The sequence below is a fragment of the Myzus persicae genome, unplaced genomic scaffold (assembly GCF_001856785.1).
Source record: "Myzus persicae strain clone G006 unplaced genomic scaffold, MPER_G0061.0, whole genome shotgun sequence".
Classification (NCBI taxonomy): domain Eukaryota; kingdom Metazoa; phylum Arthropoda; class Insecta; order Hemiptera; family Aphididae; genus Myzus; species Myzus persicae.
This window is the reverse complement of record NW_019103989.1, coordinates 317,169-334,580: the sequence shown is the minus strand read 5'-3', so window position 1 is coordinate 334,580 and position 17,412 is coordinate 317,169. Positions and strand designations below refer to the sequence as shown.

The following is a 17,412-nucleotide window of genomic DNA, read 5'->3' as shown; positions in this document are numbered from 1 at the left end:
ATATTTCAATTATTATGTGGTTTTAATAAGTATTTATAAAGTACACACTACACAGAACTATTTCAAAAATCAGCCTTCATAGCGCTCCTGGCGGACAGTGCCCACATCAAATGCCGTCAAATTACGACTCAACAATTTCTAAATAAAAGATTGGAAATGACCACACGTCCAAACGGCAAACACTCCAAACCGTAGTACCGTACTATTTACGTTGTGGTGTCCAAAAGCATAGAGTAGGAATATTCTATACAGCCCACAGACTTCTATTAATATATTTCTCTACCATATACTAGAGAGCCTTAATAATATTTATCATTTATTATTAAGGCTCCCTACCATATAATATATACTTCTGTACTACTTAGAAATCCGTGTCCTAGCCGCAGATGTTTATATATATATATTATCTATGCTGTTAACAGTGTTGTTGTAATCGAGAGCTTTTATCTGATAACACAATCAAGTTCGGCCTTTGAACTATAGAGTAATCTTATTCTATTCTGTGCTACTCTTCTTATTTTTTATCCAAGATTAATGTATGCTTCAAACGAAACGGAGCTGCTTAAGTGTAAAATCGAAATATTGCACGGACGTGCAGAGTGCAGACTACGGAACTCAAGTCTCAAATACTGTCCCATTATATCGGTCGTATTTACTGTTTACCTGGCATGAAATAAGAGAATTTTCCTTTTCAAATGTCTGTCTGGTGAAGACGACTACTGGCTACTACATACCAACCGGGTGCCGAGTACCACATACGCAAAGATCTAGTGTCTAAGACGCGGTCGTGGGCCAGAGAAGTACCAAGTGTGGTATTGTTTGCAGACTATTAAAATGGCTCGCCACAGGAACATACGGACCACGCAATATTCCGATGGTAAACTTTCTTTCGATAGTGACCGCTGTCGGATTTATTATACCCAGGAACTCGGTGCTCGTCTGCAGTCATTAGCCAAATCTTTGAATTGGTTTTGCAATATACTTTTTGAGGACGTTTCGGTAAACCTTTGAGGCCACTTACTCAGTACTCATCATTATTTTGATTTAAAAATATAGGATTGATGTACTAACAGTTTTGCATATGTATTTGAGAAATCTTGCATCGGCTTGTGTGTTTCACAATGTGGATGTAGAACTATGAAATCCAAATAAATAAATAAAAATGTTTATGTACTTACAAACTGTGTTGCTTACATGAACACTGAGAATTTTTGTTGTATGTTGTTGAATATATTTTATAAGTGGCCACCAAGGATAAAAGGTCCTTACGACATTTTATTTTGATTCATTATAGGTTGTATTTAATTTATTTATATACAGTAGCTATTCATTATTTCAACCTATATTATTGAACAGAAACCAAAAAAAAATTGGAAAATTCTTGATATAATAAATGTTTACTTAGGTACCCATAAAATAATTTATGTTTCATTATTCTCTGTTAGATATCAATAATAATTTATAATTTCAAGAATAAAAATTAATTCTAGCTACCTAGTTAAAGAAACATTTTATTACTTATCCATGTAAATATTTCCAGATGAATATTACGATGATGATGATTATTCAAATTCATTTGAAGATGACTGTATTTCTCCAAGTGATGGTATTTATTAATGATCTTACATACATTTATTTTCAATTTTAATCAATTTTGAATACTATTTTAGCTATTTATTTAATTAATCACAAATCCAAGTTTGATTCGGACCAAGACTTAACTGATGCCAAAGTAAATTCATGTTTACAAAGAGTAACAGAAGTTTTGGGCTTTGAACTTGCCAAGGATGTTGTAGCAGGACATTTGATTAATAATGAGTTTAACATTGATAAAACTGTTGATCAAATAATAAATTCAAAAATTAGTAAATTAAATATTATTCAATTAATACATTTATTAAATTATTTCTATTTATTATAATTATAATTGTATAACAAATTATGTAGGTGGTACAAAAGTAAAGGACCAGCAACCTGCTGAGGGAAGATTGAGTAGGCCTCCTTCTGTTGTTATTGCTTCTTCATCAAAAAATAAAGACAACATTATTGTTGGTTTTGGAAATGCATCTATTTCAGGTACACACATATTTATATATATATACCGTAGAATGGGGTATCATTGGCCCAGATTTCGCTTTTTTTTATATATTTTGGTGAATATTGGTAACATTTTTGTAAAAGTTGGTTACCTTATATTTTTTTCTTTTAAAATATGAATCAACTTCTTTATATTATAAGTCATTTTGAAATTTCAACACTTGAATAACCTACAATTTTTTTTCAAAAATTTGGGCCAATGTTACCTGCAATTAGGGTAACTATGTCCCACACCAGTAAATTCATTGTAAACAGTGTTATTTATGATTTGGGCCAATGTTACCTGCAATTAGGGTAACTATGTCCCACACCAGTAAATTCATTGTAAACAGTGTTATTTATGATTTGGGCCAATGTTATAGTAAACTAGTATACAATAAATATTAAAGCAATCAAAATATCAACATTTATTTGATTAAAAATAATAAAAAACCTTTTTTTTATAAACAAAATTAACAATTTATGTTTTAAACCTAATAAAAAAAATAAAAAACAAACTTCAGTCTCAAAGTTATGAATTACTTAAGAATATACAACATTATAAAATTATTTAGAGTTTAGGTAACCTCCTAAAGAAACTAAAGTATTAAAAAAACAATTTATAACAAATTTATAAAATAATAACAAAAAACCTCTTTAATTTAACTGTTTAAAGTTAAAAGCTAATACAATCAAATAATAAAAAAACAAACTTCAGTCTCAAAGTTATTAATCACTCAAGAATATACATTATACATTTCCGCAGAATAATTTGCGTACTGTCTTGATCCAAGACGTTTTCTTTGAGTTCGCGGCATTTTTTCTAAATAATAAAAAATGATTCAGGTTTAAAGTATTGAAAAAAACAAAAATAAACAAATAAAACGTACCTATATAAAATTAAAAGCCACAGTAATCAAAGTTGACAGTCTTAACGTCAAAAAAATTTAAAGAATATTGGCGTCAGGTAACTTTGGCCCAACTTAGTTCTGGGCCAAAGTTACACAAAATAATGGGACAATGTTGGACCAAAATGATAATGAATGATTGTACAAAATGTTAATAAAGTAATTATATTCAAACCACCATATCTTATTTCTATACTAATTTTTGTACATAATAAAAATTTACCGAAGATTTTTAACGTCGGATGATACTTGGTTGACACAAAAGTAGTAATGTTGTAATTTATTCGTTATTTGATAACAGTTTTTATCAATTTTACTAAATGAAGTTGTGAACGATCGTTTACATACAATTCGTTACATATTGAGACCACTACTCCTACCTGCAGTTTGATACAGTTTTGAAGAAATTACGTTAAATAGTTCAGCTGTTATCTCATAATTAAACTTTTTCCTACTTATGGGCCAATGTTGTCATTAAGGGCTAATGTTACCCCATTTGACGGTATATATATATATAAATATATAGTAGAGAATTGCAATTCACATGTCTATTTTTGCAATACTTAATACTACTTCACTCATTTTACAAAAGTATTTTATTTTAAATGTACTTTCTAATATATACAATACACTCTTGATTATTCTTGTAATAGGATAGCACGGCAAACAGGGATAAACAAATTCTGTGGTTAATCTGCAAAATACAAATTAGATCAAAAGTGTTATTGTTATATTATTAATAAAATTACATTATGTGATATTAAATATTATTTAAAGAAAATTTGATAAGTATACATTACAATTTTTTTTAAACATGCGTATACCTAATTTCGGTATATTAATGAAACCACAATAACTCAAATCAGCACAGGGACAAAAAATTGTATGTATATATCGAAATGCTGAGGCCAAGACATTCTTTTGAGTGATCAAAAATTTGACTTATGATGTTCAAGTTTTTGAGATATCCCTGTATATAATGTAACCACCGTAATGATTTTATATTATACAACGAACATAAACACTATTTTTAGTACTGTACAGTTCCATGGGAGACCATGGACAATCAAGTTTACTATACTTAATTATATATATATGAAAATATATATTATATGTAGTCATAGGATACCAATTTCAATGAAAAGTGCATTTTTGGGGTGGGTTGCTCTATACTTTGTTCACTTTTAGAAACAATCTGTGGCAGTCAGGCAACATCTGCTTCTCACCACCGAGTGATCTATTACTTGCCTTGTATTACTACCACGCCCCTGCAAACAAGTTGGTCACCAACTGTGTTTTGTTTCTTGAATAGAGTATTGTTGTATGCATTCCAAGTATATAATTCAATTAAAGCAACAAATATTAAAAAAGTGAAACGTATGCTTGTATTAATGATTTTAAATGTTCTACTATTATTTAATTTTTCATTTATTTGTCCGTACATTTACTGTAATTCATAGTTGAATGTGTCAAACTTATGGTAGGTATTAAAATTATTCATGATTTATTTTCAGGTTCAAAAAATAAGAACTTCATTGTTACACCTAAACAAACACCTTTTAGCACACCCATATGCTCACCAGCGGCCACACCTCGCAATCGATCTCCTCAAAATGCTCGTTTAGGATCACCACGCGTAGATCGCAAATTGAATTCGCCCAAGTATTAAATAGTTGATAAATAGTTTAATTTAATAATTATTAATATTTAATTAATTTTTAACAGGAGCAACAAAGTTAGAGACAATAAAGAATTATCAACATCCATTCACAAGGATCAACTTTATTTAATTATAATTGGTCATGTCGATGCAGGAAAAAGCACATTAATGGGACATTTACTATATAAATTAGGACATGTACAGCAGCGGACCATTCAAAAGTATGAGCATGAAAGTAGAAAGTTGGGTAAACAGAGTTTTGTCTATGCTTGGGTATTAGATGAAACTGCTGAAGAAAGGTAATTATTAATTTTTTATATAATGTGTTATATGGTGCTTTATTTTTATAATGTTATATATTTTGTAACATTAGAAACCGTGGTATTACAATGGACGTAGGTCATTTGAAATTTGAAACAAAAACTAAAGATGTTACTTTGCTAGATGCGCCCGGACATAAAGATTTTATACCAAATATGATTACAGGTAAAAAATTACTTAAATTCTATGCAGATCTTTTTTTCTTCTCATTGATTAATGAATTTGAATCACTTGAATAACTTAATAATAGCCAATAGAGATGAATATAACTTATTTAATCTATAGAATGAAATCAATTAATTAATGTAAGTCGTGTCATTATTTTATTAGTGGCATATTAAGTCCTAGAAAAATAGAATATTAAAATGCATACGTGAATTTATGATTAAAAATTAACACATTAAGAGATTAAAACTAAATTTGAAAATTGTTTTATTTATGTGGTGATTTTATAGGGGCTTCTCAGGCTGATGCAACTATGTTAGTTGTAGATGCAACTAAAGGAGAATTTGAAACTGGATTTGATAGTGGAGGGCAGACACGAGAGCATGCACTCTTAATCCGGTCTCTAGGTAAATAACAAGAAAATTATTTTGCATTTTAAAATGCAAAATGTTTTTTTATTCTCAGGAATTACTCAACTCGGTGTTGCTGTAAATAAAATGGACACTGTTAACTGGTCTGAAGAACGATTTGTGGAGATCAAAACAAAACTTGGACTGTTTTTGAAACAAGCCGGTTATAAAGAATCTGATATTACATTTGTACCATGCTCTGGATTAAGCGGTGAAAATTTAGCTACAAAAGCAAATGAATCATTACTTACCCGTTGGTATAATGGTCCTTGTTTAATGGATGTTATTGGTTAGTAGCCTAATATATTAAAGATATTTCAAAACAGAATTGAATTATAAATTTTTATTTTTAGATTCATTTAAACCACCAGAACGGGCAATTTCTAAGCCATTAAGGTTATGTATTAGTGATGTTTTTAAAAGTTCAGGATCAGGATTTTCAATTGTTGGACGAGTTGAAACGGGACAGCTTAGAGTCGGCGATAAAGTTTTGGTACAACCACAGGGAGAAGTCGCCCAAATTAAGAGTAAATATTTTTATTTGTTTTTTTTAAAAAAATATTACCAATATTATGTTCATTAGGTATTGAAATAGACGAATTGCCACAGCCGATTGGATTAGCTGGTGACTTTATCAGTGTTTCCCTTACTGGTTATGATGCTCAAACTATTTACTCCGGTTGCGTTTTGTGTGACATTTCACTTCCAATACCAGTAACATCGGTATTAGAAGCACGTGTGGTTGTATTTAATGTCGACTTCCCTATAGTTCGCGGGCATCAGGTTGTATTGCACTATCAAAGTTCATCAGAATCTGCGGTTGTTAGTAGACTTTTAGCAGAACTAAATAAAAGTACTGGTGAAGTCATCAAGAAGAATCCTCGAATGATAAAGAAAAATACACATGCTCTTATCAAAATAAATCTATCAAGGCCAATTTGTGTAGAGGTATATTCAGACATCAGACAATTGGGTAGAGTGATGTTACGATCTGGTGGTACTACTATAGCAGCTGGTCTTGTTACTAAAGTCAATTTTAATAAATAAATAAAAATACATGTTTTGGGAAATTAATTGTTTCATTTTTCCTCACTGTTTCTTAAATTATTATGAAATAGTTGGTGAATACTTTTTCAGGTAATGAGTTTTAGTGATACATTATAATTTAGCTTGAAAAATATTATCAAACATACATAATTGTGTAGTCTATTGCCAGGTTGTCTAAACAATCACTGAACATTAAATGAATCAATAGTGCGTTAATGGTCTTTAAAACATCATTTAGTAGCCCATGATTGGTTTATTAAATTTAAGTGAACCATTAATCATTTTTGTATGCAACTTGACATAAGAGTTACAAACTTTTTAATTAATTTGGCATCAGTCTTATTACATAATTTGGGTATTACTTATAATTAGAATAAATGTATTGAATACAATTTTAACCATATGGTAAACAATAATTGTACATATTTCTTTTCTAGAAAAACTTAAAAAAAATTTTTATTTTTACAATATGAATTTCTCTATAATTATTATAGGACCATGTTTTTATAATTTATCTATTGTAATAAAATTATAACATTAAAAAAAAAAACTATACTTGTATTGTATTGTATAAATAATTTATAATATAGTACAGTAAAAAGTAATTAATTATGAAGTTCAACCAATTACTGTGGTACAGAAGTAGCATTAGTATTTTGAGGCATCGCAGTGCCATTTGTACCATTCGTGATCACAACTACAGGATCTGCACTTGGTTGATTCATTGCCTCGACTTCAGCTAAACTTAATTGTGTAATAAACCTCAATTTCTTTTGTAAGGGTAGTCTAAGCCGGTACACAATCCCTTCTACTTCAGATTTCATTAAATTTCCCACATACTGATATTTTATGTGATATCTAAATTAATTTATTAAGGAAACTTAAAATTGCAGAGTATTTGTCCTGCAAAATCAAAAGTTAAACATTTTTTTTAAAAAGGATACAATAGATCGCAGATTGGGTCCATGTAACGTAAAGTCTGAACATGCTTGTCCATTCTTTCCAAAGCATTAAATAGTTCCACAGTGATGTCTACTATAGATGGCGATGGCTTATCAAGATTATAACGAGATAAGAATGGTGCGACCAAATGACATAAAAATATAAATTGTTCTTCACTGTACACAGAGGTACCCAGTTTTTCTTTTACAAACCTACAGAAATGTCAAAGGTATAGTGAATGACATTTGAATAACAATAACTACAACTACACGAGAGAACACATACGGCTTGCGCATCCAAATGATTGCGCTCCAATGTCTAGAGGTTATTTCTTCTACAGCACCAAAGGGGAACCCATGCGGCAAGCTCTGATAGAGCATAACTTGTTTGAGGAAGATGCTAGTGCACGAGACTGTTTAGTAAAGGTGAAAGTAATCGTGAAAGAGAAAAAGTCTTAGTTGGCCTTTGTATGCGTTCTCTCGTGGTACAGAATTTAGTTTTGACTCACAGTGGTATAGAAGCGATGTGTCCAACGCCAGCATGATGCCATGTGGCGTGAGCTAAGGCCAACATGTAAATAAATCGGTTGTCAAGCATACATCCATGAGCGAGATCAAAATTAAATAATTGGAATGGCGTGTGTGCGTACTGCCATGTGGCCAAACCAGGGCTTTGCATCATTTGCATTATTCGGTCTTGTAATGTCACCCAGAATGGTTCTGGCATGGCAGACATTATAAGACCAATACTGTTTATCCAGCAATGTATTTCATGAGATGGAATTTCAGTATACCTATACACAAATGTCACAATTATTATAAATTTTACTAAATTTAATTAATTATAATAATGAAAGTTACCTTTGCATCACAACATCAAGTAAAGAATTAGCCACTGAAGCTGGAGCTAGTGGTAAAGCCATGAGTTCTGCACATGTCATGTATAGCGCGTAAACAGCAGGATTCGGGAATTCATTAAATCTCCAGTCTATGTTTGGAAACTTCACATTTCCATTCATGGCTTTAGAAAAAGTTAAAGAAAATTGGTAATTTAGAGCCTAAGACTATTTATAGACTATTAATATTTACTATTTATATTTTTTTTTATTTTAGTCTCTTGACTACTGTTAGTCCTACAAGAAACATTATATTTTAATGTACTATTATTTTAACAATAAATATTGTAGAGTAAAATTTGTATTATTGAGAAATTGTATAGAAATATTGTTGAAAACACACAATTTATATACCAAAATTGTTGAAATTGTACTCAAACAAAATAAAAGGATACTGTCCGTAATTCGTTTGACCAGCATAACATAATACTCTAGGTCAGGCACCCATATAGGAGCTGAAGGAGTAACCGTGACATCGGTACTAGTACCCATTGAATTGGCATTCGTGGATGCTGGTGTCTGTATGTTGTACCTTTGATACGATTCAGACAGTGTCCAGCAGCCACGTGTTTCACAAAGTGACCCAAGTACCGCGTATACAAGTTTACGTTTTAATGATGGTCGATCACGTAACTTGGATTCATAGTAATGCAACGTGTTGTACAAATATGTGACAGGGCGATCTAAATAAATGATTAGTAAATTATAAGTATTAGAAATGCATTTATAATAGTTAAGTATAAAAATGTACAAGGTGGAAAGAAAGTGATAATAACTGTATAAGCATCGGTGGTCCAAGTAAAATTAATGTAAATGATCATTTTTTTAAATTAAGAAAATGTTCATGAAAAAGTTAAAAATATTAAAACCACCGAGAATTCAGTATTAAGTTATAACATATAAATTGATTTACAGATTTACTTTAACACTTGATAAGATAAAAGTTAGTGAAATATTTTATTTTGTATTTTTACTACTATTTTAATATATTAAACTGCCATAAAATTATGGTTCATACAGGTATTGAAAATATTTTTTAATTTGTATTTTGTTTAAATTTTTTTATTTTTTACTCTAAACACATTTTTTCCATCCTGTATATAATTATTAGTAATACAACTTTAAAAAAATATATATTAGATACCATGGAACTTATACAAGCATCCCAAATGATCCAAGAGTGTTTCTAATGACTTAGTTACTGGTGGTAATTCAAGATATCTATGAATAACTATGTCGAAAACCTATGTAAAATAATAAATGTAAGAACTAGGAATATAAGCAGTAATATGTAGAACATTATTTTAAATGTACATAATTGTTCAGTCTAATGTCTACACATAATTATTTCAACATTACCGGTAAAAATCTAAGGCAAACATTTCCGAAATACACTGGTAAAGGCTGATAAGATGCAGGATCCAAAATTCCTTCAGGGGCAAATTTTTCAGGATATTTTCTATGAAATGCTAAATGTTTTTCATGCCTATACAATAATTAATAATTCAATTTAAAGTAGGTTTTACAAGTACAACAATTTTTTTTGGAAATGTCATTACCAATTAGACTGTTTCCAATGTTCAGGTGAGTTTTCTTTAACAAATTCACACACTCGAGCTCTGAACTCAGCCCCTTTAAATAAAAGTAGCTGTATAATAAAAAAACACACTTGAGCTTCACTGCCCTCTTGTGTACGAAGTGCCTGCAATTCAATAATTGATTAAGATTTTATTTTATGTTATCAAACTTATGATTGAATTTAATACTATTTGGATATTTATTTGAAAACTTACGAGGCAAAGAACAAGGCGATCAATTGTAACAATGTTGTACTTCCAAATCATGCTATTGATAGCATCAACACATTTGTTAACATGTTGCCCTTCTTCTGACACCGCAAATTTGAATACCAAGTAATCACAAAACTTGCGAAGGTGTGCAGATAAAGCTCGAGCACCGATTCGCTCCAATATCCTAAAATATGATTTATAATATACTTTTCATGGCGGTTAGATAGAGAATACCTACTAAATACATTGAGCAAAAACAAGTAATGATGTAAAAGTAATAAGTAGTATGTTATTTAAATAACTATAGTATAAATAGAATTAGCTGCACTTCTTCATATTATGAGTTTACCACGAGCTTGTGATTGTGCGTAGACAGTTCACACAATAAATAAAAAAGTTTAGTGTTGGATTTTTAATCTCAATTTCATAATTATAAAATGAAAATGTTTATTTTATCACACTTACTTATAAGCAATTGGATTGATTCTGTCGGTCTCTATAATCATTTTCCATAGAAGACATAAGAATAGTGGATGAGCAGTAGGTACAGAAAAATGTGCAATTATATCATTTTCATTTGTCATTGAGGCCCAATTCCGATACTCTTCTTCCACTGCTTTCTAAAAATAAATATTTATTTATGTATTTAAATAGTTAACAATAATTTTAATCAGCATACTTTTAGTTGCTGTTTGTTTTCTTTAGTAATCGGATTATGGACAAAGAAATCTGCAAGTGCAGGAGGAAAACATTGTAATGTATGTGGAGCCCAAGTATGTGGTGTATTGGCCATGATTGTAGTCAATAACTCTTTGCACCAAGACCCTTCTTGGCTTGCTGATGTGCCTGTAATATGCATGGATCTAGCTAATGTTAAGACAAGAGCACGATTGAGTTCTTCACATTCAGCTGATACCAAAGTTTTTGGTTCACTTAAAAATCGAGATAATTGTGGTTGCACTTCATTACTCCCAAGGCCAGTAATCAGTCTCAATGCAGTGCTTTCCACGCTAAGCATATATAATAATATATAATTACACAAGAATTATATACATAATGTATTAACTATACAAATATATTTGTTATGAAGTAATATAATATATATTTAATAACAAGTGAACATTTACCATAAATGGAGTTGAGTTTGATTAGTTTGAGGTACTGCAGCCAAACTGTGTAAATGAGAAAGGAGCTGAACTCTATAATGTGGCTGAATGTGATGCATTCTGTAACTGAACATCTCTAACAGAGTGTATAGAATTCCCCATGCATGTGATTTAAAAACTGTAGGTAATACTTGACCTATAATTTACATTTAATAAAAATAATGTCATCATTTTAGATTACTTCAAACATATTTTATAACTCAATAATAAACAGTGTTTTTTGGGCAAAATATATATTTCATATAAATCATTTCACATTTTGTTAAGAGAGGACTTAATTTAAAGACAAAGAATATTTAAATATTGTGACCAACCATCACAATATAATGATATGATGTGTAATTACCATATTTATTTTTATTTATCTTAAACACATAGTTACTAACTTATGAATCCTTTGATTCCCAATGATTCTATTTCAGTGTAAACTAAAAGTCTGCTATATGTTTCTGCAAGCGCAGGTGCCAATGCTAAATTGGATTTGGACTGCGCCAATTTCAGTACATGAGTCACTATACTATGAATTAAACTCATTTTTGCATGAATTGTCAACGAATCTAAAACAGCCATACTGAGTGGTGTAGTTGGACCCATTGCATTGGAAGAAGAAGCATTCCCACTAATTGGACTAGTAGTGCCACCAGATCCTGGTACCGAAGCTACTGGAGATGTTCCACCTACCGCAGGTGTAATTACCGGTGACTGAGTCGACTGCTGTGCGTTTGATGTTACACCAGATATACCTCGATTACTACTACTCCCTAACACAGCATCTACAAGAGCAGCCATTGGACGGGATAAACATTCATTATTTGTAGAAAAGGCATTACACAATAATGGTACACGGTAATCAGTACCCATACACAAAGCACTATTTGAAGGCTGTACCAGCATCTGTAAATAACTGAACAAAATAAAATCAAATGATTAAAATGTTAACAATATAACTTAACTGGTCTATCTTACTCGTGATGTGCTTTTAAAGCTAATGGTATTGGTCTATGAAATTTAATGTTGTCCATAAGAGCTTTACGTAATAAATGAATCCAAATGCAAGTAATGGCCATTTGATGAGTGCAAAGTGCATTACTGGTGTCAGGAACAGGTAATGGTTCTTTTTCAGGGTACAATAAGTCATACAATTTCAATACTGGCAAAATATTTTCAAGCTAAAATAAACAAAACCATTCATGTAGATAAATAATATTCTATACTTAGAGTATTTAAACTATAAATACTTACTGAATTTCGTTGAATACTTCCTGATATGTATTGTAAAAGTACCCACATCAAACGATCTCTTGATCTATGTAAATCTTTTTTTAACAACTATAGTTCAAATTAAAAATCATCAGTAAAGAAAACTTAAGAAAGTAAAATTAAAATTTAGAGGGAAAATATTATTATACTTTTTCATGAAGAGCATTGACAACATTTGGGAATACAGCAAATTGGAATAATATAAAATAAATTAATTGACTTGATATATGTAACCACAACCAATGGTTTTCTTCTGGATCTGCACCTTCTGTCACTTCTTTATCACTTTTTTCCATTGATCTAATTATTAATTCTACCAATTGTTCTTCCAATACTATACACCTTTGTTTATTCTAAAAAAGATTAATGTACTGAATACAATTATATTGGAATGAAATGAATAACATAGTTGACATGAAGGTTTTTTTAATCTATGATTACCGTGTATAAGATATCTGACTTAGAATACTATTTAATATTAAGAATAATACACATAGTCTTAAGTTTAGTTTGATGCTGTTAAACCTGTTGAAAATACTAGTGCTAAAATATGCACAGGTATTAACCAAAAATGATTTGAATCAGATAGAAAATGTTCCATCTATTTGAATCAAAATTGATGGATTTCATTTGCCCAGAATTTACTAACAGATTTATTTTAAAAGAATAATATTACATGGTAAATATTTATCATCTAAAAAATCAGTCAACATTTTATATTCTAACAAAAAATCAATACGCTATAACAACAAAAATTGATTCTGAGCCAATCTTCAGAGCCTCTTGCTTGAAAATTCAATATTTTGACTTATTAAAAATACCTATCTAACTTCGTAAGTTATATAATAGAACAAAAACATATTAATTTAAAGACTATAAAATAATTAATTCAAAATAGCAAATATGATTTTAATAATTACCATTTTCTGTAGACCAAGCATGGAACAAACCATATCTCTAGAATAAGGCTGTTCAAGTACATATCTTAATAATTTTGTCTGTGGCTGTAACAGTTGTTTAGGGTAAGGTATGTTTCCTTTTAAGGTCAGCTTTAATGTATTTGGATCTAATTTCCATGGAGTGATTAAGTGATCGCCATAACCAGAATGCTCTACTACAGGTAACATAGAAGAATGACCAATCATTGATGTCATTTGTGCAGCACCCCGAAAGCTCTCCACAAAGTTTGATACCAAACAACCAAGTTTCTGTAAGCAAAAAAAAATGCACAGAAGTAACATAAACATAATTGTCAAATATAATAGAAGGTAGTTTACCCAATGAGGCCATCCCTTGTTTTCGCTGTATACTTTAAGTATTTCATTAATAACAAAATAACCAGGAAGGAGACAAGATTCTCTATCGAATATATATCGTATGACTTCTTCAAGTGCAATAAACTGGGGCAATATAGAGGCAGGTAATGCTTTAGGCATTGCAACCACTTTATCAAAGCAACTCTATATGTTATAAAGACATAAGTAGATTTAATACAATTTTCACTAAGTGAGTTACATTATTTTTACCTTCATTATTTCTCTAACGCCTTTATAGTCAACTGTAGCTAATATACTTTTAATTATATGAAAACACTCTATCCAGAATTCAGAATTTGTATGTACGAGGTATTCAGAATTAATAATACATTCACACATCAACCTATAGTAAACAAAACAAAATATAAGTACTATTATCGATAAAGTGCATCCAGTTTGTCTAAACAAGACAATAAACAATAGTTAAAGAAAAACCAAAAATTCACCTCTATGCTTAGAGTATAACCTTAATTGTAAAGATGTTGTTCATTAGACATTTATCAATTAGAATATCATTGCACTAAATAGGTACATAGTACCTTATTCCTATGTTAATCAAATAAAATTATACAAACCTTGAAGAGACACCATGTTTTTGAACTAATTTTTGAAGCATATGGAGAAAAACTTTTTGGCGCACACTAACTGTTTGTGTAGAAGCAATTTTTAATATAATTTTAATGCTCATGCTTAATTGTTCATCATTCAACCGGATGATTATATTTGTAAGCATTGTGAATAACTTCTCAATTTGCTCACAGTTCTTTAAAGAATCTTTTTGAATATATCCATTGAATGCTTCAACCAATTCGTCAACTTTCTAAAATGATAAACATAACTTAAATTATATAAGTATATACAGTTATTCATATAAATATGATTTTGACATTTGTGAGAAATTAGATGTATATTTACATCTAGGTACCTACCATAGGTATTTATCAAATAATATGGGTTATTTAAAAACCAATGATCAAACCGATACAATATCAAATGGTTTAATAATAACTACTGTGGGTCTTTATAGGTTTTTGTTCGTGTATTGTTTTTTGATGAAACTCTAATTTATACTAATAAATCATTATAATATATACTTTTTTTTTTTAAATATCATTATTATTAGCACAAATTAATAAATTAATTATCGCTGATATAGGTACCTACTTAGATAGGTATATACTTTTACTATACTTGTTAAAAAATGAATAACCCAATTAACAACTATCACTTATAATAAACTAAATTTTTATTATTATTACTATTTATTTTTTGGTATGTTTATACCAATATATTTATTATTGTGGTTTGTAACAAGTAACAAACCTGAGTGACGGGGCAATAAAGTTTACACATACTTGGTTCCCAGTATAATGAACTACCTAGTAGGTACCCAAAAATTCCAAAATTACAAGGCACTAATAACTGTAAATATCATAATAATGGTTGGCTTTAACTGAGTATCAATGGGCTGGTGACATGTTACATGCTATTACAAAAGTATGAAGTGATTTACCGCTATTTCGTTGAGTATTTGATTGAGACCAGTTTCCGCCGTCATACTGTTAGTAGTCATATTGCTATTTTATACTGCAATTCGATTACAAAATACTAATCATAGTATCAAAAACATCTCTGCATAATTAAACAATTAACTAAGTGATTTACAGAGTTTTTACAAAAAATGAGATGATGCTTACATGATATATTATACTATATTATAACATAATCATTATGCTATATAGTTAATTATTAGTTATTCAATAACACCGGTTATACTTTAAAATATATAAATTACAATTATTGTTAACACACGAATCTGTTACACAGACTACTGACTACAGAGTGCAAACTAACACTGTCTGTTACTTATATTTTTTTATGCTTGGATTGTTTACTTATGATAAAACATAAAAGATAAGTATTATCAAATGATAATTTACGATCAAAGACCGTTAAAAATGAGAAATAAAATATTATAATCATAGATAATAAAGAAATGAAAATTATAATCCTCTAATCAAGGTGGTATTAAATAAATAAATGAATACACCTTGCCTCTAATTTTCATGGTTAATAGAGTTACTCTACATAATAGATATTTAATCTATTCTGTGGTTAAACGACCGTAGCCGTTTTCCTCCAAAATAAGATACCGTTTATCGTTATCCTAAGCTGACACAATATTTTCCTTCGAAAAAATAAATAATAATGTTGACCATTTTCTTCTATTTTCCAATTCCCTCCAATAAGTAATTAAGAATAAAAATGATGTTAATGTTTAACACAAGTTACTGTATATAATGGTTATTAAAATAGCTATAACAAAAAAACATTAAAAAAAAATTAATAATTATGTAAATAACTATAATATTTATAATAATTATTTTACTCTTTGTATTACCTACTTTGCTTTTTAATAATTCCGTTGTCGATTGCTTCGCGCCGTTTGTTTACTCACTAGTTCATTAGATTTTTTTGGAATAAAAATGTGAATACCTACTTCTTATTTTACATTAATATCAATTTGAATTTGAATTTGTTTCACATTATAAGTAGGTACATTTAGTTTTTCTTTATAAGAATATCGGCTAAATATTTTATTATTTAGAAGAAAATGAAAAATAAAAAAATTAGGGGGAAAGGAATCTTAAAATCTTATATTTACATATATATGTATATTCGTTGTTATTACTTATTAGTTATTAGTATTTACTATTTAATATTGTTATTTTTACACTACCCATGCCCGTATGCCGAGGTATAGAGGTATACCTATATATAATTAATTAAGTTATTTTTATTGAACAATTCTGATTAATGGAAGGAGAATTAAATTTTATTTCATATTTTACTATTCTAGGTAGTAAATATATATACAATATGGATCAGATTTCAATAATAATTTTATTTATAATTTAATTATTTATAAATTAACTTAACTTGAAATTAATAATTGCATTTATTTGATACCATTGTTAATAACAAAACCACACAAGGCTCATTCAGAATTGGTTGGCAAAATTCGAAGACAAGTGAACAAAATAAATAAGAACTCCGTGACCACTGACCACAGGCCACAGCTCCAAGTTCAACTGAACGTCACCTTGAAATTTGAATAACATTATACAATTATATAATTACAAAATGAAGTATCACATATTTTCATAAGTAATTAGGTACTCTGTAACTGTGTTGTACATTATCTAGATAAAAATAATTCTAATTATCTTTTTATCTTATCTATTTAAATAAAATGGTCATCTGAGATAATTTTTTGGGAGAATTTTATTTTTGTATTTTGTTATGTTGTTGAGTTTCATATAGTATGTAACGTGTTGCCGTCCGAAATATTGGTCCCACAATTACGGCGGTCGACAGCGACGTCATTCTACTGCTGTGGACTGCGGCGCATATAATTAAAAAATGCTCTAAACAAAAGGTATGTAATCATATGAT

At 29.5% G+C, this 17,412-nt stretch overlaps 2 protein-coding genes and 1 long non-coding RNA gene across 3 annotated transcripts; 1 reads left to right on the top strand and 2 right to left on the bottom strand.

Moving 5' to 3' along the window:
* Positions 1 to 261: 261 nt before the first annotated feature.
* LOC111037295 (HBS1-like protein) lies at positions 262 to 6,614 on the top strand. The gene is made up of 11 exons (XM_022319791.1): positions 262 to 877; positions 1,541 to 1,606; positions 1,671 to 1,865; positions 1,948 to 2,076; positions 4,499 to 4,646; positions 4,710 to 4,943; positions 5,018 to 5,130; positions 5,421 to 5,537; positions 5,596 to 5,829; positions 5,894 to 6,067; positions 6,124 to 6,614. The coding sequence occupies exons 1-11, from the start codon at positions 835 to 837 to the stop codon at positions 6,585 to 6,587; spliced, it is 1,917 nt and encodes a 638-aa protein (XP_022175483.1). The 5' UTR covers positions 262 to 834; the 3' UTR covers positions 6,588 to 6,614.
* On the bottom strand, positions 2,258 to 4,492 carry LOC111037296. Its single transcript, XR_002604867.1, has 3 exons — positions 3,208 to 4,492; positions 2,381 to 2,899; positions 2,258 to 2,303 (listed from the first exon to the last, which is right to left on the bottom strand). It is a non-coding gene; the product is annotated as an uncharacterized LOC111037296 (long non-coding RNA).
* A 487-nt stretch (positions 6,615 to 7,101) lies between the features above and the next one.
* LOC111037291 (mediator of RNA polymerase II transcription subunit 23) lies at positions 7,102 to 15,529 on the bottom strand. Its single transcript, XM_022319783.1, has 21 exons — positions 15,470 to 15,529; positions 14,532 to 14,776; positions 14,167 to 14,299; positions 13,918 to 14,100; positions 13,561 to 13,848; positions 12,790 to 12,993; positions 12,623 to 12,709; positions 12,347 to 12,549; positions 11,767 to 12,284; positions 11,342 to 11,516; positions 10,894 to 11,224; positions 10,680 to 10,834; positions 10,218 to 10,398; positions 9,984 to 10,126; positions 9,784 to 9,910; positions 9,569 to 9,668; positions 8,820 to 9,107; positions 8,390 to 8,549; positions 8,038 to 8,322; positions 7,532 to 7,741; positions 7,102 to 7,445 (listed from the first exon to the last, which is right to left on the bottom strand). Exons 1-21 carry the CDS (start codon positions 15,527 to 15,529, stop codon positions 7,214 to 7,216), a joined length of 4,308 nt encoding a protein of 1,435 aa, XP_022175475.1. The 3' UTR covers positions 7,102 to 7,213.
* Positions 15,530 to 17,412: the final 1,883 nt, after the last annotated feature.